The sequence below is a fragment of the Hypomesus transpacificus genome, unplaced genomic scaffold (genome assembly GCF_021917145.1).
Source record: "Hypomesus transpacificus isolate Combined female unplaced genomic scaffold, fHypTra1 scaffold_42, whole genome shotgun sequence".
NCBI classification, from domain to species: Eukaryota; Metazoa; Chordata; class Actinopteri; order Osmeriformes; family Osmeridae; genus Hypomesus; species Hypomesus transpacificus.
Genome location: NW_025813938.1, coordinates 348,397 through 374,269, shown reverse-complemented (window position 1 = coordinate 374,269; position 25,873 = coordinate 348,397). Strand labels below are relative to the sequence as shown.

At 46.3% G+C, this 25,873-nt stretch overlaps 1 protein-coding gene and 1 long non-coding RNA gene across 2 annotated transcripts; both read right to left on the bottom strand.

The window, feature by feature from the left end:
* Positions 1 to 7,489, bottom strand: LOC124464906. The gene is made up of 3 exons (XR_006955772.1): positions 7,208 to 7,489; positions 1,395 to 2,015; positions 1 to 1,211 (listed from the first exon to the last, which is right to left on the bottom strand). It is a non-coding gene; the product is annotated as an uncharacterized LOC124464906 (long non-coding RNA).
* Positions 7,490 to 23,668: 16,179 nt separating this feature from the next.
* On the bottom strand, positions 23,669 to 25,744 carry LOC124464789 (interleukin-17A-like). Its single transcript, XM_047016634.1, has 4 exons — positions 25,319 to 25,744; positions 24,867 to 25,040; positions 24,358 to 24,533; positions 23,669 to 24,020 (listed from the first exon to the last, which is right to left on the bottom strand). The coding sequence occupies exons 2-4, from the start codon at positions 24,879 to 24,881 to the stop codon at positions 23,801 to 23,803; spliced, it is 411 nt and encodes a 136-aa protein (XP_046872590.1). The 5' UTR covers positions 24,882 to 25,040; positions 25,319 to 25,744; the 3' UTR covers positions 23,669 to 23,800.
* Between the last annotated feature and the right edge of the window lie 129 nt (positions 25,745 to 25,873).

Here is a 25,873-nt window from a genome sequence, read left to right as displayed (position 1 = left end):
GCAGCAGCCCAGCTGCTCTCAGGCTCACAGAGACCCTTGCTCTGCTACCAACACAGTCTCAATGGCTGAAATCAATTCTCCATTTAGGATGTTGTGAATGTGATATTACTGAGCAGGGATGGAGTAGTGGTGGGGGTATAGCTCTAATTTAATAGATGATGCATTTTTCTTACATTGATAGAATGATCCTGATTCCTGGCCACATAACCTCAAGGCCCATAGCCCACTGCCACCATATTAACTAGATGTAGCACCTGAAACTACTTAAAATTACATTTAATCTTGAAATTATGTTGACACAAGCCCCTTCTCTATCTATGACAGTTTTATACACAATAATCTGAAACAGATTTTACACTTGCTTAATGACCATACATTCCTATGATTAGGCAAATATATGGTTCTGAACTAATGTGATTTTTTACACATGCTTAATAACAATTGGGTATGGCAATAAATGAGTTATACTGAAACTTACAATATACAACTCTTCCTGAAGGTTTTTACATTTAAAATAGTCTTTGTCAGAAGTATACTTAGAATAATTTCCATAATTACGAACTCTTATAGTAAAATACATTTCAGATAGACAAAAATGACAAGATGAGTTTAAGACCAACAACACAATGAACAACAACAAGTTAATTGACACAATGTAACGTAAGTCCTTTTTGATTTGTGAGTTACACTGGAATAACCTTCCATGAACAATTCATATTTTTCATTTGATTGTCTTTCACTGCTTTTTGTTAAAGCTTCTAATGAATTATTTCACAGTGTTTCAGTGTTTAGTATACATGGTGCTGGTGTGGTGTTGTGTCAGCTTAACTCACACTGTATCATCATTCATCTGGTTTTCTTTATAAAAACACAGAGCAAGACTATAACAAACGTATGGCCTGCAAAAGTTGTTAAGTCTTTGCTTTTAAATTACATACTTAATTAAACAACCTTCACAAACAACTAACAATAACTCAATACCAGGAAAACAAGGCAGGAGCCGCCAATAGGACCTTCCCTGAAGTTGAGCCGCCCAATAGGACCTTCCCTGAAGTTGAGCCGCCCAATAGGACCTTCCCTGAAGTTGAGCCGCCCAATAGGACCTTCCCTGAAGTTGAGCCGCCCAATAGGACCTTCCCTGAAGTTGAGCCGCCCAATAGGACCTTCCCTGAAGTTGAGCCGCCCAGAGGACCTTCCCTGAAGTCGAGACCCTATAAGCAATATTGCACTGCTCTGTTAACACTCAAAGCAGAGGCAATATTGATAGGGTCACGTCTGCAAGGCATCAAATGTATATAAATGATGATATGAGCAGCACACCAGCAGCCTCGAGGACAAGCAGGAGACACACATGGCAGCCAACGTAGAGATGATTATTAAGGCACACAACATACCTGCGCATTTTGAGAAAAGAATGTCCAATTAGACGGCCCGTCTCCTGCGATGGCTCTCGTCACGTGGCAGGGTTGCTGACGTCGTGTGAATTCCAAACTCTCAGCAGCTCTGGAGCTGGGCACACAGGGTTCTGAGGCTCCCAGTTCAACCATTTGTTCTGTTTTCTGTCTTCTATTTGCTGTTTATCAATCCTCAGTTTTCTTCTTCCTGATTTCTTAAAGCACCCATCAGATAGCAGTTCCACCACCGGCTGTGTGTTATCTCTAGCACAACCTCCAGTTTCAGAACACAGAACACCTAATCACGGCTGACAAGTGACAGCTAATCCGACATTTCCGAGAAAACAGGTAAAGACCGAAATCAATAGACCTACTAGCTTTTCATACGACGCAGAGCATACAGCCTGGCAGAAGTGTCCCATCCTCCTGTTAAACACTTGTAAACACGCAATGAGTCCCACTCAGGCACAAACCAATCAACCACCATTCCTGCTTCTTGCCTGTCAAATTCTACAGTCAACCACATTGTCTTATTTAAAAAGATTTCAGTTTGATCCTGTCTGGACTGTTAATATCCAGCAGTCGTATGTCGTACTGAACACGCTTGGTGCACATGGTTTCCTGAGAGGGAGGGAGGGAGCGAGAGAGAGAGACGGATTGAGCAAGGGAGGGAGGGAGGGAGGGAGGGAGAGAGAGAGAGAGAGGGAGAAAGGGAGGGGGATGCATTTATTCAAAATTGAGCTTTTCAAAATCTCAAATTTAAAGAAATGGATATTATAACAAACAATTCTTTATAACCACTTAGTATCCACCTAAATAATCAAGCACACTTGTCAATTGCAGCCAAACAGGAATAGCAAAACCCCAATATTTAAAGCCTACTTGGGTAATAAGTGACTTAAAGCTGCTGTAGGTTCACAATAATTCACGTTATCTGGCCTATTAAATCAATCAGCACAGACAAGCCACTGAAAAGCGATAGAGGTTTTCAATGCAGTGTTTCTGAGGGACATTCGAGCTAAAAATCCATAGTCTTCACGTTGTTTCCATTTATCAAGAATAAGGAAACGTTTGGGTCATTTTAAACAGAAACAGCTTCCAAGGAGGCACTATTATTTTCAGTGGCAGAAACAGTGAACTTTGACCCCCATTAAAACCATAGACTTTGGAGACAACAGATGGGAGAAATTCCGCAGTGCCTTTTTCTTAGAATTTCGAAGGGGCCCCAGCAATGTTCCGAAAACATACTGGATGTTAACATACTCTGATTCAAGGCAACGTAGACCTATCCTAGAGTTTCTTTTTGTTTTATGCTCCTGTTTGAAGATACTCTAATCACATCACTGAAATATAGTTGTTTTTCCATAATGTCAGACCAACTGATACATTGTCCAGTAAGAAAAACAACAAATAATCCTTAGAAGGATCATTAGCATTGCTCCTAAATGCATTTCTAGGATGTGATAAACACCACCACTGGCTGTAGTGGTCTATTCAGTTACATCCAATTGGCTTCATGACTTAAACATCATATATTCTGGTATTTGCCTGCCAGCATTCATGCAAGGACAGGCTCCTACTTGCAGTTTTTATAGTGGACTCCTGGAAAACAGACTACAAATATTTTACCCGCCCTAAACTCCCGCCCTAATAATCCTTCACGTTCTACAGGTAACATCAACCCAGTGGCCGTATCAACAAAACCTGGCCTAGGGCCGAACGGCTGCCGCCAGCCAACCTGCCTGTGATCCAGGGCTACATCAACACCAGCACAGACACATCTGACTCACTGACAAATCTACATGCAGTAGTCTATCAACTGCACACTCTCATGATCGTACCCAAGGATCTCACCCTATTTTGCACATAAACTCATGGCGCCATATTGTAAACAACACTGAGTAAGGAGTGAGCGTATACATGGGGAATGGGGCTGCCTAGGGTGTTCGTCACACACACACACACTAACACAAACTCCCACACGAACACACACACACACGAACACACACACAGGCAGCTAACCCCTCTGGCCACAGCAAGCAGCAGTCTACAGCAGCAGTCTATAGCAGCAGTCTATAGCAGCAGTCTATAGCAGCAGTCTACAGCAGGGATGAAACGTATCCCAAGGCGGTTCCCCTCCTCCCTGTTCCAGAGCAGGACTTGCCCTCTGCATTCCTCAGAGGAAGCCCCCTCCCCCATGCGACCAGCCACTAACATGTAGCCCCTTCACCCACACTGCTGAGCCTTACAAGCAGAGGATGGGATCCGCCGGGAAGAACAATTAGGTAGTGCTTAAAAAAAATTATATATTATATATATATATGCAATTATTTTTTACAAAGTTCCACTCAAATTATTGGTTTGCAAGAGACAAAAACGAATAGCCGGAAATTCTTTCATTTATGTCATACCCGTAACTGCAACAAAACAGTGTTATTGGTCAACTGAAAAATGGCAGAATCAGTTCTTCTTCTGTTACCATCCTTGTGGGAAGTTATTTTAGTGCATAAATAACAATATCTTAAAATTGTGACAACATGACTGTTTTTTCACTGGTACTTTTTAGTGGGCCTATTTGTACATGTTCCAACATAAATAGCCAACAGCAAACATTTAGACAAATATTTGTTTCATGATTAATTGAGTATGAAATCATTTTAGTATAACAATCCCATTTGTGGACATTTAACGTCTTAAATTGTAGCCTATGACTTCAATTTGTTCGATTGAAATGAGTAGTTTGGGCCTAGTCTAATCTGCCTGCAAAACTGTTATTTTATCTTTAGTTCTACAGTGAATTTACTAGGCTTTTAGGTCTAGGTAATAACAGGTACTTCCTTTATTGGCTGTGAATCTGCCCTTTCTAGCACAGCTGATATTTAAACATCGATGTCTTTTTTCTAGGATAGTACATTTTAGCTTGCCTAAATCTAACCCCTTACCAATACAAGAAAACACCACGAGGCGCAGTGGTTTGGGTTAAACCAATGTGTATATTACACTATTTTCAAAACGTGTGAAAAGTTGTGAAACTGACTTCAAAGCATTGTTTGAATGTTACTTTATCTGACACGTGGTTTCCAATGCAAACGAAGACGACCTCTGAAGTTCTGTCGAACAAAATGTTCTTTTTTTGGAGGCGTGGTCAATAGAGGCCCTATCTACTACAGTAAAAAAAAAAAAAGCAAGTTTGGTTGAAAACAAGTCCATTGACTGATTCTACAGCCTGGTGTTGGTGTCATGGGAGTAGCTACGCAAAGTGTAGATTCACAACACAGGCGGAAGCATTAAGATAGAAACATCAGTAAACTTATGACATATGGCTGCATTTTTGTCTGAGTTTCGATACGTTGAGCAGGCTGGTCTCGGAAGCGGGAGACGTGAAACACAAGAGGCCCACAGCAGAACCGTGCAAACGCTCCATACACCCCTCCGTCCATCCCTCCGTCCATAAGTGACAGCATCCGCTTCCAGCGAGGCTCTGGCGAAGGCCGAATGCTATGACAATACTATTGCACTGCTTCAGCGGATGGAACAGTAGTGCAACATCGTCAAAGCAGCTGACCTCTGCTCACGGCTAATCGGAGTGCGCGCATACACAACCACACACACACACTCATTCACGCGCGCACACCAGACACACACATAGCAAACACAAATTTCTCCATAAAAAAAAGTCCCACTTCATTGTGTCACAATGGCTAAAATGCAACATATTATGTCATTTAACAAAGAGGACATGATACATAGGCCTACTTTCATTTCTAAACTAAATCCGTTAACAGTTTTTAATCTAAATGTCGAACTAGGTCTGAACACGACCTATGGACCGCGTTGAACCTTCCTCCTTCCACATTTAGATGCCTAAATTACTTTATAATTATAGTTCTACATATGTTTCATGTATATCGGCCCAATGCATCGTTAAAGGCTGTCACAATTAAACGTAAATCACACAATCAACTTGGTTTTTGTTTCCTTTATGTGATAACCTAATTTGTGTAAGCGGAGATAAGGTGTCGTATCCATCCAGAAGAGAGGAGTTCAGGAAGTTGGGGGAGGAGGGTGAAGATTAAGGGTGGGGGTCTTTTATGTCAACCAATGCCCTTTTAATATTGCACTGCTCATCTGATTTCACAGTAGTACAACAGAAAAAGGGCTTTGGACAACAACATTTATGCGGTCTCGTTAAATCCATTGAAAATATTTCCAAATCCCTGAATGCAGGCCGTCAACTATATTAACAGTCCTAACACATTTTGACAGTATGGGATTACTGCCTATATGCTACGTTTAATTTGCTAGAATTTAAATTTCACACATACAATTGCACGTGTCATCTAACACTGCCATCTTAGTTTTGATTTGATTTTAATAGCCGGTTATGGGCCTTTGGCGAACATCTGACACAATGTTTGAAAATAACACCTACTCGATGAAAAAGAAGGAATGAAAACGAAAGGTCGAAAATAATCATATTTAGGACAGTGTGTGCCTAAGTTTGTTGAGAAAGCACGTCGAATAGTTGAAGTCTGATATGTTGCAAATAGACGTTTAACCTGTTAGTCATATTATCTTCAATTGTCTACTTTAGTCACATTGTTGTTCCGAATAAATGGACCAATACATTAAACCGGAATGCATCTAACTATACAATTCCAAGCAACGTGCACAAAACGTCAAATAGTGAAGAAAAAAATATATCCTGTTTTCGAAATAAAAGTTGAAACAATTTTTATGTTTGAGTCAGGTAAAAACTGCAAACACTAGACATAGGAAATGAGGGAGGGGTCAGCATATGCTATGTGGGGCAAAGAGCACATTCCGCGATACAATACCAGAAACCTTCATTTAATACGTACTATTCTTGTCCCCTTGGCCAAAGTGGCAATTTGAAACCCTTCCTCGTTTTATAGAGGAAGGGGCGGGGGCGGGTTGTTATTTCCAATGTTCAGATGAGGTTTGAATCACACAAAAAAGTCGCCGCCAAAGTGAACCTTCAGAGTTGCAGAACTTATATTTAGGTTTAAGACATTTTGTAATCAATTCACACTTAAGACTGTGTCTACATGTAAACTCTTTGTAACCTTCCATTAAAATAATTAGCCGCACGTTGACTTCAGACCGTGGACCACCAACTATTTCTAAGACCTTTAGATCCACCTCATGAATAAGTACAGCAAACTGTTTAGAGACCATTTTCCAATTTCAGGGGTTGCAATAGGCTAATCACCTACAGCATTACCGTGTGTCAATAACTCCAAATAAACTATTTGGATACCGTGACTGTATAATATATTTGGGGGCTGAAAAACGACTCCTGCCAACTTACAGCCAATCTTTGTCTTATAAGAAAACATCCACCAAAAAGGCTAAGGCCCAACAGGACTAGGTTTAATTCGTGTAAAAACAGGCTACATTTAATTCGAAAATGGGAATCTTCTGCCCACCCCCGCCAGTATTCAACAGAGGCTACACGGGGCTTTCAATGAACAGTTATATCTTAATGTTGTAAGAATACATTATAAGTACAAGAATGAACCTCATACTTGACATAACCCTTACACGTCAATAGTCATGACCACCTCTGCGTTCACACATAATGCATGTGCATTCACTTGTCAATCACACCCCTTTCTCTGCCCCTGTATCACAGCGCGGGCCAACACACACATACACGCACACACACACACAAAATATTAAAAACTACTTCAGCCGAGTGCGTACCCCTCCCTATCCTGAATACCCGAACCAACATCCCGGTATCGCCGTGAGCTCCCGCCATTTCTCCCACTCACGAGGATGCTACTCACACGGAGATGAGCTCCTCAGTTCATGAATGGTACCTTGCCATGGGAGGGACAATCCTTGGAAGACAGAAAAGGAGAACGAGAAAATGAGCAAAAGTTGTTTAAGTGATGGCAGGTAAATGTTCTGCATTTATCCGGCGTATTCCCCAAACGAACATCCATTGCAGTGTTAAGTTGTTCCATCAAGCATGGCAGGCTGTCGCATGCATTGTCTCTAAAATAGAAATTGCATTTCGTCCATGGCCAACCCTCACGGCCTCCAAGCTCTGGACTCCATCTTTGACTAGTTGACATTCAGCTCTTGCTGAGGCAAATTCCTTATTTGCATGCCAGTTTCCGATTGGCCTGTTTCTGCGCTAGTCTTTGCCGCGTGACGAGCCATTGGTTGAATCTGTCGGTCTTTAACTATCTTATCACCTCTAGGATTGGTCGCGTACCAAGGAACGTCACTGTATAGTTTTCTTTTAACAATGAACCTACATTCTGTCTTCCATTCACAAATTTCTGAATACTCGCGTGGAGGTTGCGAGATAGTCATTTAACTTCTCTATAAAAGTTTGCCAGAAAAGCTATTCTGTACTACTCTATATCCCCTGGATTTGTACTTTTGTGTAAAGCCAAATATATTGTATTCGATCTACAGAATAACCTACATGTAGAGAAATTATCTATGAATTTACTGTTCCATGGGATAGAACATAAATTAATGTAATCACATCCTAACCTCCAATTAACGATCAGAAGTGAGCATGCACATTTGTACTGCGTGTAATTAGCACAAGATATAGCCTATATATCCACGTACGCACGACAATTTCGATGTTATTCATACACCAATACATAGGCTACACATATTTCAGACTTCACCAGAAAACAGTGTGGGCAAGGCTGAGAGACCTTTTCAGCATTCGCTTATAGTGTCATGGTAACCCTGGTAACCAGTTTGTTAGGCTAAACAAATGCCCTGACAATGGACGTTTTTTCGTATATGCAACTCATGTAGCAGGGGTAGAGAGCTGGGGTAGGGTAGCGGGGGTAAAGAGCTGGGGTAGGGTAGCAGGGGTAGAGAGCTGGAGTAGGGTAGCAGGGGTGCAGGGCTGGGGGTAGGGTAGCAGGGGTAGGGTAGCAGGGGTACAGTGCTGGGGCAGGGTAGCAGAGGTAGGGTAGCAGGGGTAGAGAGCTGGGGTAGGGTAGCAGGGGTAGAGAGCTGGGGTAGGGTAGCAGGGGTAGAGAGCTGGGGTAGGGTAGCAGGGGTAGAGAGCTGGGGTAGGGTAGCAGGGGTAGAGAGCTGGGGTAGGGTAGCAGGGGTAGAGAGCTGGGGTAGGGCAGCAGGGTAGAGAGCTGGGGTAGGGTAGCAGGGGTAGAGAGCTGGGGTAGGGTAGCAGGGGTAGAGAGCTGGGGTAGGGTAGCAGGGGTAGAGAGCTGGGGTAGGGTAGCAGGGGTAGAGAGCTGGGGTAGGGTAGCAGGGGTAGAGAGCTGGGGTAGGGTAGCAGGGGTAGAGAGCTGGGGTAGGGTAGCAGGGGTAGAGAGCTGGGGTAGGGTAGCAGGGGTAGAGAGCTGGGGTAGGGTAGCAGGGGTAGAGAGCTGGGGTAGGGGACTGGCGTGATGAAGGCACTTTGGTTTACGCTTGGAGTAGGGCAGCGGGCTGTGAAATCTGGCATTCCTGACCAATGGTGCTGAACTAATGGCATTGTCCAGCGGAAAAGAACTTGCCTTTCGCTACCACACTCCCCCCTCCCGGTTCTGCGGGGACCTGATTGTGCAGCTAATCGGCGGAGAACGTTTGATGTCAGGCAGAATGAATTCCGAAAGCTGCGAGAGGAGCGAAAGAGGGGACACTTCTATCTGCGCCTTCAGTATCTCTCCCGCTCTCCCACTGACTTTCATACAAAAACTTGCTTAAACCGAGCTCACCCTCTCCTCTAAATACAGATTAAACCAGCCTGTTATGTGTTTGAAACGCTATGTAAGGAATGTTCGTCTGTGTGCACGCGCACGGGATAGGAGTTTGAACCAGGCGCGCGTGAGCAGCCTGTGTGGCTGAAGTGTAGAACGGGGGCGGGGCAGAAGGAATAAATCACAGAGCGAGGTATGTGGGACAGAGGAAGGTGGTGTAAATGCCCATATTTAGTCATGAGGCCCCCGGTCTAATTCTGTTGATATGCTATATCATCACCATTTGTCAACTCCACCAAAGATGTAATCATAGGCTTACTTGCTTTGCTGTTCACATAACGAAGAGTTGTTTTTACAGGTTACAAAACACATTCTACTTAGGAAGAAACAGCTTTTGAAAGTAAGGCGTGTCAAGAGACTAGAAACTTGTTTGCCAAAGTTGATATATAGTACAAGTAATTGTGCAATCGCATACCGGTAAATGACTTGACAGACGTAGCAAGCAGGGCTTTACTCTGAATATAATTCAATATTAATTAAAATCACGTGAGCTTTCTCTAATAAACTGATGGAAACGAGATGAAAACTTAATAAAGTAATCAAATGAAGAAATGCGTCCAGAGGGTTGACTTCAAACCAAACGGGATCAAGTGTTGTCACTTCCTCACTGCATGATGCTGCAGGAAGTTATGAATGAAATGATTTGGGGTGTCTGTATTAGGTTACAGCTCATTAATAACCAAATAAAAAACTATTAGAAACCGAGGGAAATACTAAGACAAATCAAAACTGAAATAACAAATACATTTTTTTGAAAAATTATTATATCAGCAATAACTATTTATACACAGCATAAATACATTTGATGTTAATCAGTGATAGATTTATGTTCGTTTATTTGCAATGTGATTACACTGGAAGTGTTTCAGCATTCTCCGTTGTTAGCTAAGAGTAATATGAATAACTGTGGTTAGAAAATCTTTGGAAGGCTGAGCAAAGTAAACCAACTGTCCATCACACACACAGCCATCCATTCTGTGGTCCGTGTTCAGAGTGAAGGTGGGCCACGGCCCGGCTGTCAGGAGGCTGGGGGTCTCGTCCTGGCTCACAGGAGGCTGGGGGTCTCGTCCTGGCTCAAGGGGGCTGGGGGTCTCGTCCTGGCTCAAGGGGGCTAGGGGTCTCGTCCTGGCTCAAGGGGGCTGGGGGTCTCGTCCTGGCTCACAGCCCACACTCAGTCCCACCTGCTCCCACGGAACATTGGACCTCAGATACATGCATTTCTATTCAGCTGAGGATTTTGGATTCACAAGCATTACTCCTGTTTGTAGCCCAGAGTGTTATATGTAGGCCAATCTATATATGTAGTCGTGTGTTGATAGTTTTGAAACAAACCTGTCCTACAAGCTCTGAACGAGTCTCTCTTGGTTTGGTCAAAATCAACAATGTTGGCGTCATTGTGTCAATCACGTGTCAACTTGTCAAACTGTTCCTTTAAGCCAATGAGAACCGAAAGAATGCTGATGAAACATTTCTGTTGGTCTTTCCTTTGCCCCCACGCCGGTCACCTGACCAGCCACATGCTAACATGCGACACACCTCTGGCAGATGTGTGCACACACAGACACACACACAGTCAGACACACACAGACACACACACAGTCAGACACACACGCACACACACAGTCAGACACACACACAGTCAGACACACACACAGTCAGACACACACGCACACACACAGTCAGACACACACACAGTCAGACACACACGCACACACACAGTCAGACACGCACGTGCACACACAGTCAGACACACACGTGCACACACAGTCAGACACACACGCACACACACAGTCAGACACACACGTGCACACACAGTCAGACACACACGTGCACACACAGTCAGACACACACGCGCACACACAGTCAGACACACACGCGCACACACAGTCAGACACACACGCGCACACACAGTCAGACACACACGCACACACACAGTCAGACACGCACACACACAGTCAGACACACACGCACACACACAGTCAGACACACACATGTGCACACACACAGTCAGACACACACGCACACACACAGTCAGACACACACAGTCAGACACATAGACACACACACAGTCAGACACACACGTGCACAGACATACTTTACTTCCACACTCTCCCCCATGTTGGGTTTAAGACTCACACATGACTGACCCCTAAAGTCTTCATTTCTGTTAGTTTTATGATGCATTAAGCCCTTGTTTACATGGTCTATAATAGGTGTGCAAGCCACACTGTAAACAGCAGTGAACTGACCCACAGGAAGGTATAAAGCACACACACACATCCTATAAACACACATCCTATAGACACACATCCTATAGACACACATCCTATAAACACACATCCTATAGACACACATCCTATAAACACACATCCTATAAACACACATCCTATAAACACACACCCTATAAACACACATCCTATAAACACACATCCTATAAACACACATCCTATAAACACACATCCTATAAACACACATCCTATAGACACACATCCTATAAACACACATCCTATAAACACACATCCTATAAACACACATCCTATAGACACACATCCTATAAACACACATCCTATAAACACACATCCTATAAACACACATCCTATAAACACACATCCTATAGACACACATCCTATAAACACACATCCTATAAACACACATCCTAACACTATCTGAAGGGTCTCCACATGTGTAAAGTGTGTTATTGTCAGGAAATAAAAGGAGTCAGAAACCAGATCAAACTCTTTATCTGAAGACGGTTTGACGTGGTAGAAATACTCTTGCCTTATAGATGACATCATTTCGGTAAATCTGACCAATCACTAAGGAGCTGCGGTTTGTTTTGTACACATGCATGGGAGGTGTGTGCTATATACACACACAGCACACACACAAACCTTACCTTTTGCCTCCTCCTCTTCCTCCCCCTATCTCAACTCTGCTAGCATCATCAGCCTGCTCTTCACACAACACTGTATCACAAAAAAGAAAGCGGAGTCGATTCTAAAATAATTACGTCACCCCCCCCTCCCTCCCCCTCCCCCCTCCAGTTACCCTCGTGTCTTTGTACCCTTCTTCCCTAGAGAAGGCCCTCCTCCCCCAAACTAGCCCTCACTCTCCTCCTCCCAAAAATGACCTTTGACCCCTAAGGGGTCAGCAACCGTAGAATACCCAGATGTCACGGTGTGGAATGCTGGGTGGCTCAGGTTACCCTGGGCAACGTGGCGCCAGAGAGAGAGAGGGAGGGGGGGAGAGAGACAGAGAGGGAGAGGGGGGAACGAGAGACTGAGAGAGAAAAAGTGGGAGAGAGAGGGAGAGAGAGTGTGTTAGAATGGAGCATACCTGAAATCCAGCCTTCCAACTAAAGCTACTGGTATACTTGCTTATAAGCAGCCTTTTGTGATAGTATAAACTTCAAAATGCAAACATTTTTGTTGTGGACACACAAAACAATTACATGTGTTATGTTGATATTTCCTCCTTGTATTCTAGTAATATAATTTGCGGTGATTGCATTTAATTTACAGTGTCCTAATATTCCATAATATTTCAATCAAAACATGCCCAGAGGGTTGCAATAATGTGTTTCATAATGGCATTATGGTTCACCTTGTTTGTCAGCGGGGGTGATTGTGAGATCACAATGGTACTGTCCAATGTGGTGTCACAGTGCTTGTCTGTGATGACTACAGTAGGTGGCACGATTCCTGGCTGCCAGCTTAGTTTTGGTGTCATGTTGGTTATTTGTGATGTCATAGTGGTATTCCTTGGCATAACACTGACATCACACTGCTAATGTCTTCCTGTGAGATGTCAAAAAGCTGTTGTACTGTAGTTTCACATGGGTTTGCTATATCATAACGATATTGCATTTATGTAAATTGATTATACTTCTGTGGTTGTTTGTTTTAATTGAAGATCACTGTGACATTGGTTTTCATTCAGATTTTCTGTGATGTTACAAATCATGTAAACTTTTCTAATAATACTTCATTTGGATAAAAGTATCTGCTAAAAGAAGAACATTTTAAATGTAAAACTTCATGAAACACAAACAAAGAACAAAACAAACTATTAACCAGCCTCATCCTGACCCCCCCCCCCCCCCCAGCAGCCTCATCCTGGGCTCAGCCTGCAGCGCTGACAGCTAACCCTAGGGAGTCAGATGGCTGAGCGGTGAGGGAGTCGGACTAGTAATCAGAAGGTTGCCGGATCGATTCCCCCCAAGCCAAATGATGTTGTGTCCTTGGGCAAGGCACTTCACCCTACTTGCCTTGGGGGGAATGTCCCTGTACTTACTGTAAGTCGCTCTGAATAAGAGCGTCTGCTAAATGACTAAATGTAAATCTAACCCTAACCAGCAAACCATAACCAGCTTACCCTAACCAGCTAACCCTAACCAGGTACAACTTGATTTTAGGATCTCAGGTCAAGCATCAGATTAACCTCCCCAACTGCCAACAGCAAATAAATATGTGAAACACTGAAAATAATATTGTGAAATTCAACTAAAACTGAACCTAGACCAGCGTAGTAACCTGCTCCCACTGCCACACCATCTCCCAAACAAGTTTTCTTGGTTACATCATCACATCCTCCTCAAGCCCCGCCCTTTCCATGATGTCAGAGGTCAGATGAGAACCTGCTATAAACACCCAGGGTGGCTTTCTGGAAGCACACTTATTCCTTTACAAACAAACGAATTCATTTTTGAGTCATTTAGAAATCTGCTATTTTTGGTTTTCTGTTTTGGTGTTGTCCAAACTATGACAAAGCTGACATCTGAATTAATTCCTTCAGAAATCTATATATTCTCCTTTTACATTCAGGGACGTGCTGGACTCGGGGCATGTTTGCAGTGAATAGACTCAGCACCTCTGAAACTCTTTGTTTGTTTTTAAGTCCTTGTTTCAACCTCTTTTCTTACCAGTTACAGAGTTATCATAAACTATGCTAGTAACTAGTTGCCTAAAATCGAATGCAATATGAAGATGAACTAAATGCAATCTGAGTAGAGTTGACTTATAACTAAACAATTATTTAGCTATTTTTTGTATGCAGAAACATACACAGATACAACCGCAGGTATTTCGAATAATTGAATGAGGAATGGTTACGTATTTTTTAAATAACAATGTTTACTTTAAATCATTTGCCAGCCAAGGGGGGAGAATGAGGACGTATTTGGCGGAGAGTTTTTCTCCACAAAGTCCCCTCCCCTCTCCTCTCCTTTTCACTGCGCATATCTGCATGAGTTTTTGAAGGCAGCCACAAATGGAGGCCTATATCTTCCGCGAAGAGGCGTTGTATACTCGCATTCCAAGGGGCGTGACTACATTTGTAGCCTCCGGATTCTGTTTCCTGACTGGTCCCACCGTAGCTGCTTAACTACTATTTTGGTACTCCCTTTTCCGCCTTAAAACAAGAACGTTTCGTCATATACTTTTTGACGATTTACCATAGATCTCTTATTTCTGTTGGTGGACAAGCCGACATAATCAAAGAAGAAGAGAAGTGAATTCTGTAACCTCAAACAAGATATTTTAGGGTTAATTATTTTTGGACAATTGACTATACAGGCTTGTATGAGGCTACGATTGACCAACATATCTTACCGTAATATTAGCATGAAATTAACCTGAAGAGTGGTTGTACTTAAAAGGCCTGTTCAGTATTTACACTACACTACTAACACATGAAATTGGAAAAATATAAAATGTTGTTGTCATAGTGAATTCATTTTTTTACTAATATTCAAATGTAAATTGTCTTTAACGAATTCCAAAATATTGAGGAATTACTGATAACAATTTTGGTAGTATTGTGATTTGACTGTTTTGGAAAACAGCATGCAAGTTATGATGTTTGTACCTTTCAAATATATCTTAACAATAATTTTCATTTATTTTTATGTCCTACAAAATGATTGAATTGTTGCCTTTACAAACATACTTCTGTTATGAATAGCTACGTTTTGATAGATTATAGAGGGTATTAAGTAAGCTATTAAATAAGAATGTTATTGTTTCAGATTGTCTAGAGGAAATACCAATATGTTATTGTCTAGAGGAATTAAAACCAATAAAAAAAAGCGAACAATGAACATTATCAATGTCAAAAACATAACACCACATTTGCTTGTTGAGATTTGTATGGCAAAGTTTTACTGGAAAATAACAAACTTCCATCATCAAATAAATGATCTGGATCTCTTCTAAATATTTGATGGAATAACCAGATGCTACAGATAATCAATAACTTCAGTTTCTGTTTTCTTGTGGAATAATATAAAATACAACTAATGAAAACATGTTACAAATCACCTCTATTGTTATTTATAGCTTTGTAACTCAAAATGTTAAAGGCCTTGCTTTCTTAAGTAACTAATTATCACAAATGGTTTAGGCAGATTGATGTTGATTCAAACATTTTGGAAAAATACATAATCAGTTTTTTGATAAATCATTCAACGTTTTTTTCTTTAGTCAAATTGAATCAGAACTATGAAAATAGGTACTTTTTGGTTAAATGTGGTTTCAATCTTAATTTAAAAGGATTCACAAGTACCTTTAAACAGAGTTGTTTTAGAGATAAAAATAACTGACAATTATAAGAAATTGTTCAATGTAACTGCAGTCTCTTTCCATCTCTTGTTTTTCCTGAAATGCTGTTTGTATTGTCCCCTGTTCAGGACACTGTCTCCTCTACATGGAATGTTTGGGAAGATTTTTAGCAAAAATACATACAAGGAATTTAAGAGATTTGGGTTCCAGAGAAAGAATGAACAAACATGTTGTGTTGCCATGTGAGGTGATACACTTAAGTCTGCATGTCACCCAAAAAATCTGTATTGGTTTTCATATGTTAGCATGATTGCTTTTATGTGTGTTAAACTTCCATATTGTATTGTATTCATTGATGTGTGTGTTTGCTTGTGAGTGTATGTAATGAATGTGTGAGCGTGTTTATGTGTCTGTTCCTGCTGGTCTCCTGAGAGAGAGAATGTACATAACTTGGAACTTCAGAGGAATTCCACCCTTACTGTCCACATACCTCCTCACCATGACTGGAAAGGTCAAAGAGCACCAATTGCAATGGCGAGAGGACTCTGTTCAAACAACTCTGGAATTCTAGGTTAGAACTCGGAAAAGAGAAGGCAGGGTGGGAGAGAGGTGGGGGGGGATGGTTTCCATCCACACAGAGGAAGAGAGGAGAGGGGGAGGGGGTTGCCAGGGGTCAGGGGTGTGTGGTGAGGGATAGAGGGGATATGCATGAAGCTACCCTCATCAAATCAAATCAATATTCCAACGAGGGAATGGGGGGCTGTTGTGGTCCTCCAATAGCTGTTACCTTGTCGGACTCCTACCTTGTTCATTTTGAAAGATGTTGGTTTATCTAAGGGGTGTGTTCAGTTCCCTTTCAGGGGCCATGTTTCTGGACCCTCACTGACCTTTCTAACAGCTACGTGCTACAATCCATACTTTGGCAGCAGAATGCCCACAGCTAGTCTAAAGAACTTTCTAACTCTAACGACATATAGAACCATTTTCTTCAGGCAACACTGGGTGGAGGAGAACTAGAGGTGGACTGGATGAGAAGAAGGAAGAGGTGGAGGGAGGAGAGGAGAGCATAGGAGGATGGAGATACAGGGTGAAGAGGGGGAGGGAGGAGAGGAGAGCATAGGAGGATGGAGATACAGGGTGAAGAGGGGGAGGGAGGAGAGGAGAGCATAGGAGGATGGAGATACAGGGTGAAGAGAGGGAGGGAGTAGGCGAAAGTTGGGAAAAGAGGAGGCAGAGAACGAGAAGGCGCAGGATGAGACAGAGAACAAGAGGGGTAGAACAGAGAGATGAAGCCACTCAAATGAAGGACAGAATGTGGTAACTCAGTAGAGAGGGCAGTGTGGAAGGGGAGAACCCACAGAGGAAGGAGAAGAGTGAGGTGAGCAGAGGAAGGAGAAGAGTGAGGTGAGCAGGAGTGAACAGGAGGAACAGCCTCTCTGTGATAGATGACAAGTAGAGGTGCAGGGGGAGAGAAAGCTGTGACTCAGCAATCAGGGCTTTGTTCACACGCTATCTCTCTCTCTCTCTCTCTCTCTCTCTCTCTCTCTCTCTCTCTCTCTCTCTCTCTCTCTCTCTCTCTCTCTCTCTTTCTCTTTCTCTCTCTCTGTCTCTCTCTCTCTCTCTCTCTCTCTCTCTCTCTCTCTCTCTCTCTCTCTCTCTCTCTCTCTCTCTCTCTCCCACCCTCCCTTTTTTCTCTCTGTTTCTCTCCCTGTGTCCATCTCTCTGTTTCTCCTTCTGTGTTCCAGATCTTTCTACATCTCCTAACACTCCCCCTTCAGCCCAATACCCTCTGACTGCTGAATGCTCTGGCCACATACACAGACATACACACTGCCATCTTGGAGCCAGTTCCTTCAGCTCTGTGCGTGACTGATTAGTGCATGTGAGCCCATCTCCCCACGCGTGCACGTTAGCAGTTGTCATGGCGAAGCTGCTTCCCCTTTCTGTCTGTGCGTCTACTGATGTTTGTAAGGTTCATCCTGTCTCTTCTCATAACCCAGGGAGCCCCCTCTCGGCCAACAACATCCCTGTTTGATCTAAGCACGGGCACTAAGGCTGTGCGTCGTGTTCCATTCTACTGGATCCGGTGAGAGGCAAGAAACTGGAGCACGTCGCCATGGCAACGCCGCCACAGACCTCATAAGGCAGCGTAACAGGAGAACGGCGCAACCACACGTCCACAGAGTCACAGCACTGTTCTACCCAATCACAACGAGGGGTGTGGGGCAGGGGGAGGAGGGTCAGGGGGAGGAGGAGCAGGGCGAGGAGGGGCAGGGGGAGGAAGGCAGGGGGAGGAGGGCCAGGGGGAGGAGGGGCAGGGCGAAGAGGAGCAGGGAGAGGAGAGGCAGGGGCAGGGGGAGGAGGGGCAGGGAGAGGAGGAGCAGGGAGAGGAGGGGCAGGGGGAGGAGGAGCAAGGCGAGGAGGGGCAGGGGCAGGGGGAGGAGGGGCAGGGAGAGGAGGAGCAGGGCGAGGAGGGGCAGGGGCAGGGGGAGGAGGGGCAGGGAGAGGAGGAGCAGGGAGAGGAGGGGCAGGGGGAGGAGGAGCAGGGCGAGGAGGGGCAGGGGCAGGGGGAGGAGGGGCAGGGAGAGGAGGAGCAGGGAGAGGAGGGGCAGGGGGAGGAGGAGCAGGGCGAGGAGGGGCAGGGGGAGAAGGGGCAGGGGGAGGAGGGGCAGGGAGAGGAGGAGCAGGGAGATGAGAGGCAGGGAGAGGAGAGGCAGGGGGAGGAGGAGCAGGGCGAGGAGGGGCAGGGAGAGGAGGAGCAGGGGGAGGAGGGGCAGGGAGAGGAGAGGTAGGGGGAGGAGGGGCAGGGAGAGGAGAGGCAGGGGGAGGAGGGGCAGGGGCAGGGGCAGGGGGAGGAGGGGCAGGGAGAGGCAGGGAGAGGAGAGGCAGGTGGAGAAGGGGCAGGGGGATGAGGGGCCACCATTCCCCTCTGTGCTGTGGGCTCTGTACTGTGGGCTCTCTGTGCTGTGGGCTCTCTGTGCTGTGGGCTCTCTGTGCTGTGGGCTCTCTGTGCTGTGAGCTCTGTGCTGTGGGCTCTCTGTGCTGTGGGCTTTCTGTGCTGTGGGCTCTCTGTGCTGTGGGCTCTGTGCTGTGGGCTCTCTGGGCTCTCTGTGCTGTGGGCTCTCTGTGCTGTGGGCTCTCTGTGCTGTGGGCTCTCGGTGCTGTGGGCTCTCTGTGCTGTGGGCTCTCTGTGCTGTGGGCTCTCAGTGCTGTGGGCTCTCTGTGCTGTGGGCTCCACATGCAGAGCTGCAGATCCATACTGACGCTGCTGGACCGTGATCAGTTAGGATCTATAGGATTTCATCGGCTGTGAGGCTATGAGGGTGGGTGGCTGTGAGGCTGTGAGGCTGTGAGGCTGTGAGGCTGTGAGGGTGGGTGGCTGTGAGGCTGTGAGGCTGTGAGGCTGTGAGGGTGGGTGGCTGTGAGGCTGTGAGGCTGTGAGGCTGTGAGGGTGGGTGGCTGTGAGGCTGTGAGGCTGTGAGGGTGGGTGGCTGTGAGGCTGTGAGGCTGTGAGGGTGGGTGGCTGTGAGGCTGTGAGGCTGTGAGGGTGGGTGGCTGTGAGGCTGTGAGGCTGTGAGGGTGGGTGGCTGTGAGGCTGTGAGGCTGTGAGGGTGGGTGGCTGTGAGGCTGTGAGGCTGTGAGGGTGGGTGGCTGTGAGGCTGTGAGGCTGTGAGGGTGGGTGGCTGTGAGGCTGTGAGGCTGTGAGGGTGGGTGGCTGTGAGGCTGTGAGGCTGTGAGGCTGTGAGGGTGGGTGGCTGTGAGGCTGTGAGGGTGTGAGGGTGTGAGGCTGTGAGGCTGTGAGGCTGTGAGGGTGGGTGGCTGTGAGGCTGTGAGGCTGTGAGGCTGTGAGGCTGTGAGGGTGGGTGGCTGTGAGTCTGTGAGGGTGGGTGGCTGTGAGGCTGTGAGGCTGTGAGGCTGTGAGGGTGGGTGGCTGTGAGGGTGGGTGGCTGTGAGGCTGTGAGGGTGGGTGGCTGTGAGGGTGGGTGGCTGTGAGGCTGTGAGGCTGTGAGGCTGTGAGGGTGGGTGGCTGTGAGGCTGTGAGGCTGTGAGGCTGTGAGGCTGTGAGGCTGTGAGGCTGTGAGGCTGTGAGGGTGGGTGGCTGTGAGGCTGTGAGGCTGTGAGGCTGTGAGGGTGGGTGGCTGTGAGGCTGTGAGGGTGGGTGGCTGTGAGGCTGTGAGGCTGTGAGGGTGAGTGGCTGTGAGGGTGGGTGGCTGTGAGGCTGTGAGGGTGGGTGGCTGTGAGGGTGGGTGGTTGTGAGGCTGTGAGGCTGTGAGGCTGTGAGGGTGGGTGGCTGTGAGGCTGTGAGGCTGTGAGGCTGTGAGGGTGGGTGGCCATTTCAGTGGTGAGTTAGAAGGGGGTTCGGAGTCACCAGCTGACTGTGATATACATCCCCCATCTCCCCTCCACTGTCACACACACACACACAGTGTGTGTAACACCAGAGAACACTGTGATTTAGACTGTGTTCAGGAGTTCTCACTATCTTTCAGAAAGTATGTCAGCTGGACATACTTTCTGAGCAAAATTGTATTTTACTTTGAACACATTTAATATTTAGCCCATTTCATGAAAACTAGTGGACCCCTCCCCCCTTTCTACGCACGTAAAACAGCCCAGTCATTCATTAGCATACGCATGCATCTGCTGCAACCTGTCAGCCCGTCCACCCTGCAGCAGCCTGGGAGCTAGAGGACCCTGCAGCAGGCTGGGAGCTAGAGGACCCTGCAGCAGGCAGGCTGGGAGCTAGAGGACCCTGCAGCAGGCAGGCTGGGAGCTAGAGGACCCTGCAGCAGGCAGGCTGGGAGCTAGAGGACCCTGCAGCAGGCAGGCTGGGAGCTAGAGGACCCTGCAGCAGGCAGGCTGGGAGCTAGAGGACCCTGCAGCAGGCAGGCTGGGAGCTAGAGGACCCTGCAGCAGGCTGGGAGCTAGAGGACCCTGCAGCAGGCTGGGAGCTAGAGGACCCTGCAGCAGGCAGGCTGGGAGCTAGAGGACCCTGCAGCAGGCTGGGAGCTAGAGGACCCTGCAGCAGGCTGGGAGCTAGAGGACCCTGCAGCAGGCAGGCTGGGAGCTAGAGGACCCTGCAGCAGGCTGGGAGCTAGAGGACCCTGCAGCAGGCTGGGAGCTGGAGGACCCTGCAGCAGGCAGGCTGGGAGCTAGAGGACCCTGCAGCAGGCAGGCTGGGAGCTAGAGGACCCTGCAGCAGGCAGGCTGGGAGCTAGAGGACCCTGCAGCAGGCTGGGAGCTAGAGGACCCTGCAGCAGGCTGGGAGCTAGAGGACCCTGCAGCAGGCTGGGAGCTAGAGGACCCTGCAGCAGGCTGGGAGCTAGAGGACCCTGCAGCAGGCTGGGAGCTAGAGGACCCTGCAGCAGGCAGGCTGGGAGCTAGAGGACCCTGCAGCAGGCTGGGAGCTAGAGGACCCTGCAGCAGGCAGGCTGGGAGCTAGAGGACCCTGCAGCAGGCTGGGAGCTAGAGGACCCTGCAGCAGGCAGGCTGGGAGCTAGAGGACCCTGCAGCAGGCAGGCTGGGAGCTAGAGGACCCTGCAGCAGGCTGGGAGCTAGAGGACCCTGCAGCAGGCAGGCTGGGAGCTAGAGGACCCTGCAGCAGGCAGGCTGGGAGCTAGAGGACCCTGCAGCAGGCAGGCTGGGAGCTAGAGGACCCTGCAGCAGGCAGGCTGGGAGCTAGAGGACCCTGCAGCAGGCTGGGAGCTAGAGGACCCTGCAGCAGGCTGGGAGCTAGAGGACCCTGCAGCAGGCTGGGAGCTAGAGGACCCTGCAGCAGGCTGGGAGCTAGAGGACCCTGCAGCAGGCAGGCTGGGAGCTAGAGGACCCTGCAGCAGGCAGGCTGGGAGCTAGAGGACCCTGCAGCAGGCAGGCTGGGAGCTAGAGGACCCTGCAGCAGGCAGGCTGGGAGCTAGAGGACCCTGCAGCAGGCTGGGAGCTAGAGGACCCTGCAGCAGGCTGGGAGCTAGAGGACCCTGCAGCAGGCTGGGAGCTAGAGGACCCTGCAGCAGGCTGGGAGCTAGAGGACCCTGCAGCAGGCTGGGAGCTAGAGGACCCTGCAGCAGGCAGGCTGGGAGCTAGAGGACCCTGCAGCAGGCAGGCTGGGAGCTAGAGGACCCTGCAGCAGGCAGGCTGGGAGCTAGAGGACCCTGCAGCAGGCTGGGAGCTAGAGGACCCTGCAGCAGGCTGGGAGCTGGAGGATGCATTTAATTGACTTTCAAGGGACAGGGAAGGAAAATAAATCTGTCTTATTACCCCTCCCTTCTCCCCCCTCCCAACCCCCAACGCCCCCCCAACCCCCAACCATCTGCCTGTGGGTCACCACCCCATCACCATCCCAAAAGATACAGAGCCGACCTCCTTTCTTTGCCCCCCTGCACACGTACCCCTGTCCTCCATCCTGATCTGATTGAGCCCTGCAGCCTGGAGGTCCTACTGAGGCCTGCAGCCTGGAGGAGCTGAATCAACCGGCTGCAGCTTCCAGGAGCAGGTCTGGGTGGAGCAGGTCAGGGTGGAGCAGGTCTGGGTGGAGCAGGTCTGGGTGAACAGGTCTGGATGGAGCAGGTTTGGATGGAGCAGGTCGGTGGATTCATGTGACAGTCTCAAGAGTTAGGTTGGAATTGTGGTCATAGTTTCTTATCATTAGTCCTGTGTACTGTAAGGGCTCAACACCTGACTTTGAAACAGAATCTCTTTATTTACTGGTCTTGGTAATTTAATGAAAGACATTTTAGAAAAACATTTCCATAAAAGACCCATACCGCTATCCAGTGGTTTGATGTGAGCATTACATGTTATATTTACTCTCTTTAAATACAAACTAATTAAACAGAGTCATAGGGCAGCGCTTTACATTTATTTACATTTAGTCATTTAGCAGACAGTCTTATCCAAAGCGACTTGCAGCTTTAATACTGCTCTCTCGTGGTTGACTGTTAAAACTGCACTTGTACTGCTCACAATAAACCAATAGATAGCGGCATTGAAGCGCATCCCTTAACTCGAACCAGTTTCTACAGCGCATGTTTTGGGGGCAAATCTTGTCAAATAGGTGTTCATTATGACCGATATCTAAAAAGTTAGAAATACAGATTCCCTTATTTGTGTACGATAAAGGAATTAATTGACAAGGTTTTTATTGTTAAACAATGACTCACATCAAGAGAGGGTGTGAAGACAGTGATAAGGGGATCCCTATTGAAAAGTAAAAGTTGCTCGAAAAGTAATCAAAAAAGTAAACAGTAAAGTAATCGACAAATTATATTCATAAAACTCTGCAGCTACAGAACAGGCTGTTTAGAAGGTTGCCTTATGCAACAGTAGTGCAGGAAACCTTAGGACAAAGGGAAACCATGGTGTCTTGGATCCACATATGTGTGTGATTATTCTTATTCTTTTTAAGTATCTGAATTGGACACCCTGGATTTGTGCACCTTGACCATAATATGGCAAATTATGAAAAGAATCTGGCAGTGCAATGATGTTTGTAGACTCCAAGCTCATAGTCCTCTGTGCTTTTCTGAAAGGGACTCGTTCTAAATCCAGCTGTATTCAAAGAACATATAAAACACCTACATATTTTTTTCTGTGAGGTGGGAAATTTATTGATTATAGGAAGTTGACATGGGTTCATGATTATAAATCATAATACTTATAAGTGACATTTGCAACACAACAAAACAACTAACCAGGGGCAATTCTAGGATCAGACCATTAGGGGTGCTCAGCCCCCAATGATAATGTGACATGAATACAGTGCCTTGCAAAAGTGTTAAACCCCTTGCTAATAAATCCCTAATTTACTGGATAACAATTAATACATTATTTATTATGCAAAATATTGAATTAATGAAAAAACTAAGTATGTCCCTTCATGAACTACCAGCATCAAATGATAATAAACCATAATCATAAAAAAATAACATTTATTATTATTTTTAGGGGTGCTGAGATTAAATTTAGGGGTGCTTGAGCATCCTGCATTTAACAACTGATTCTAACTCCCCTCAGGTGAACATAATATTCTCAACATCAACATGAATACATAATGTAAAACAAAAATATACAGTTTAATATCCCATGCTTAGAATAAGCCTTGTCTAGATGTAGCGCATATACAGGCTATGTTAATGGCTTCATATTCCAGAGAGTAGGTGGCACAGCGGGTGCTCTTCCTGAGAACAGGCATCCTCAAGGTGATGGGGAGGGTCTCCAGGCTGCTGTCCAGTCCTCTGCAGGAGTGGCTGGTCAGGCAGTTAGCCTCATAGATGACCTGAGGGACCCTGTTCAGGTCAATGTGCTCCCTTGGAAAGAGAGAGAAACGTGTTAAATCAAGGTACCAATTCTCCTCCAGCTGAACCAGGGGTGAAGGTTGGTTTTTACAGGTGGGTGGGGCAGTTTTGTCTTTTTGTAACCGAGGATGCGGCCGTACAAAAAAAATCTAAACAAAGTGTGGGGGACAGATTTACCGTTTTAAAAATGTAACTGAAACCTAAGCTGAATACTTACTCAACCACCATGCTGGTGAATTAAGAATATTCACAACAGTCCTTGACTATGTTGCATTCACCCTTTATTGTCTACAGGGTAGGATAGGAACCTAGTTATCCCATGTAGGAGTGTCCTGAGTCAGCTACTCACACATAGCTCCAGGGGGCTACACTGCGCTTGTTGATGCTGTTGGGCAGGCTGACAAGCTGGGCGTGGTACTCCTCCAGGCTGCTGGTGCAGTAGGCCTCATCTACACATTGGCCCCCCAGGGGCCCTGCCAGGCACTGGCGCAGGACCAGCGAGCAGACCACGAGCAGCCGAAAGACCTGCAGGAGGAGGAGGAGGAGGGTTTGGTTTCAGCTCTGTGGCTGGAATAGCGGAGGGTATCATTTGATCTGATAGACTTAGATGATGCTATAAAGATTTATAGTTTTAAAATTAAATACTAACTGCAAGTTCTTACCCACCAGTGAGAAGTGATGTGGGATATTACTTGTCTAAGGGAAAGCCAAACTCCTTCACAAAGTCACATCAAACACAATCACCTCATAGTCTATAGTTCATCAGTGGGAATCACTTACCTCCCATCACCTGTACACCATCACATCCTTATCAAGCTATTACTCCAGGTAGCAAGTCATCCCCACACAGTGGCTCACCTGGATCTGTTGCATGCTGGGATGATGATGGTCTTGGAGGTTGTTTCGGAGCAGGAGGTTCTGGACGGATGTTGTCTGGGGCTCGTGGATACCTCAGGTCTCCTTTCAGATTGATCCAGTTCGGTGTCCATCGTGTCGGACTGTGGCGACATTTATACTCCAGGGAAGGAGAGTCTGGATGGGGGGAGGATATTCTATTGTGATAGAATATCCATCATTACCATTTAGCCTTGGCAAAGGCATTTAATGAGTTCATATGTGCGTCATAACGTTTGAAATTTAAATTAAAAAAAAAAACAGTTCACTGGAACATCCATTGAAATAAAACCTCTAAAGTTGACCAAACCTGCCCCACCTGCCCCACCCTCCTGCCCCACCCTCCTACCCCACCCTGCTGCCTTCTGGACTACCAAGCCCTCTTCTCCAGGCCTACATCGTCCCATAGTACACACCTAAGATTCAGTCCAGGCCATGCCGTCTGATCCACCTAAACAGAGATTTCCAATGTGTTTCACTTGCTCTAATAGTCCAGTCAAAGTAGCGGTTTACAACAGACTAATTGTAAAATATTTTTTGGCAACTTAGATCATTTCTATGAGGTGTCCAAAACAACATACTAAAAGTTCTAAGAAATCCTAGTTGAGGAAATATGTTAAATTCTCATCAAACCAAGATGTGTGCCAATAAGGCCAGGCAACATTACACCCTAATGGGGCTATTTTTTTCCTTGACTCCTATCAAAATAAAACTTTACACAATGAAACTATCCATGAATAGTAAAATGTGTTGTATTACAAGTTTCTTTTAAAAATGAATTTTAATATGCTAATGAGCTATACACTAATTGAATATGCCCAAAATACCCCCAAATAAGCTCATTTTTTGCCTTTACTCCTTTAAGCCTCCCCAAGTACACGGAAAAATCCAGTCCAGATGCTGTGGCCATTTAACGTTAAACCAGAGAATGTCTGGTTAAACCATGCACTGAACTTGGCTAGCTAGCTAAC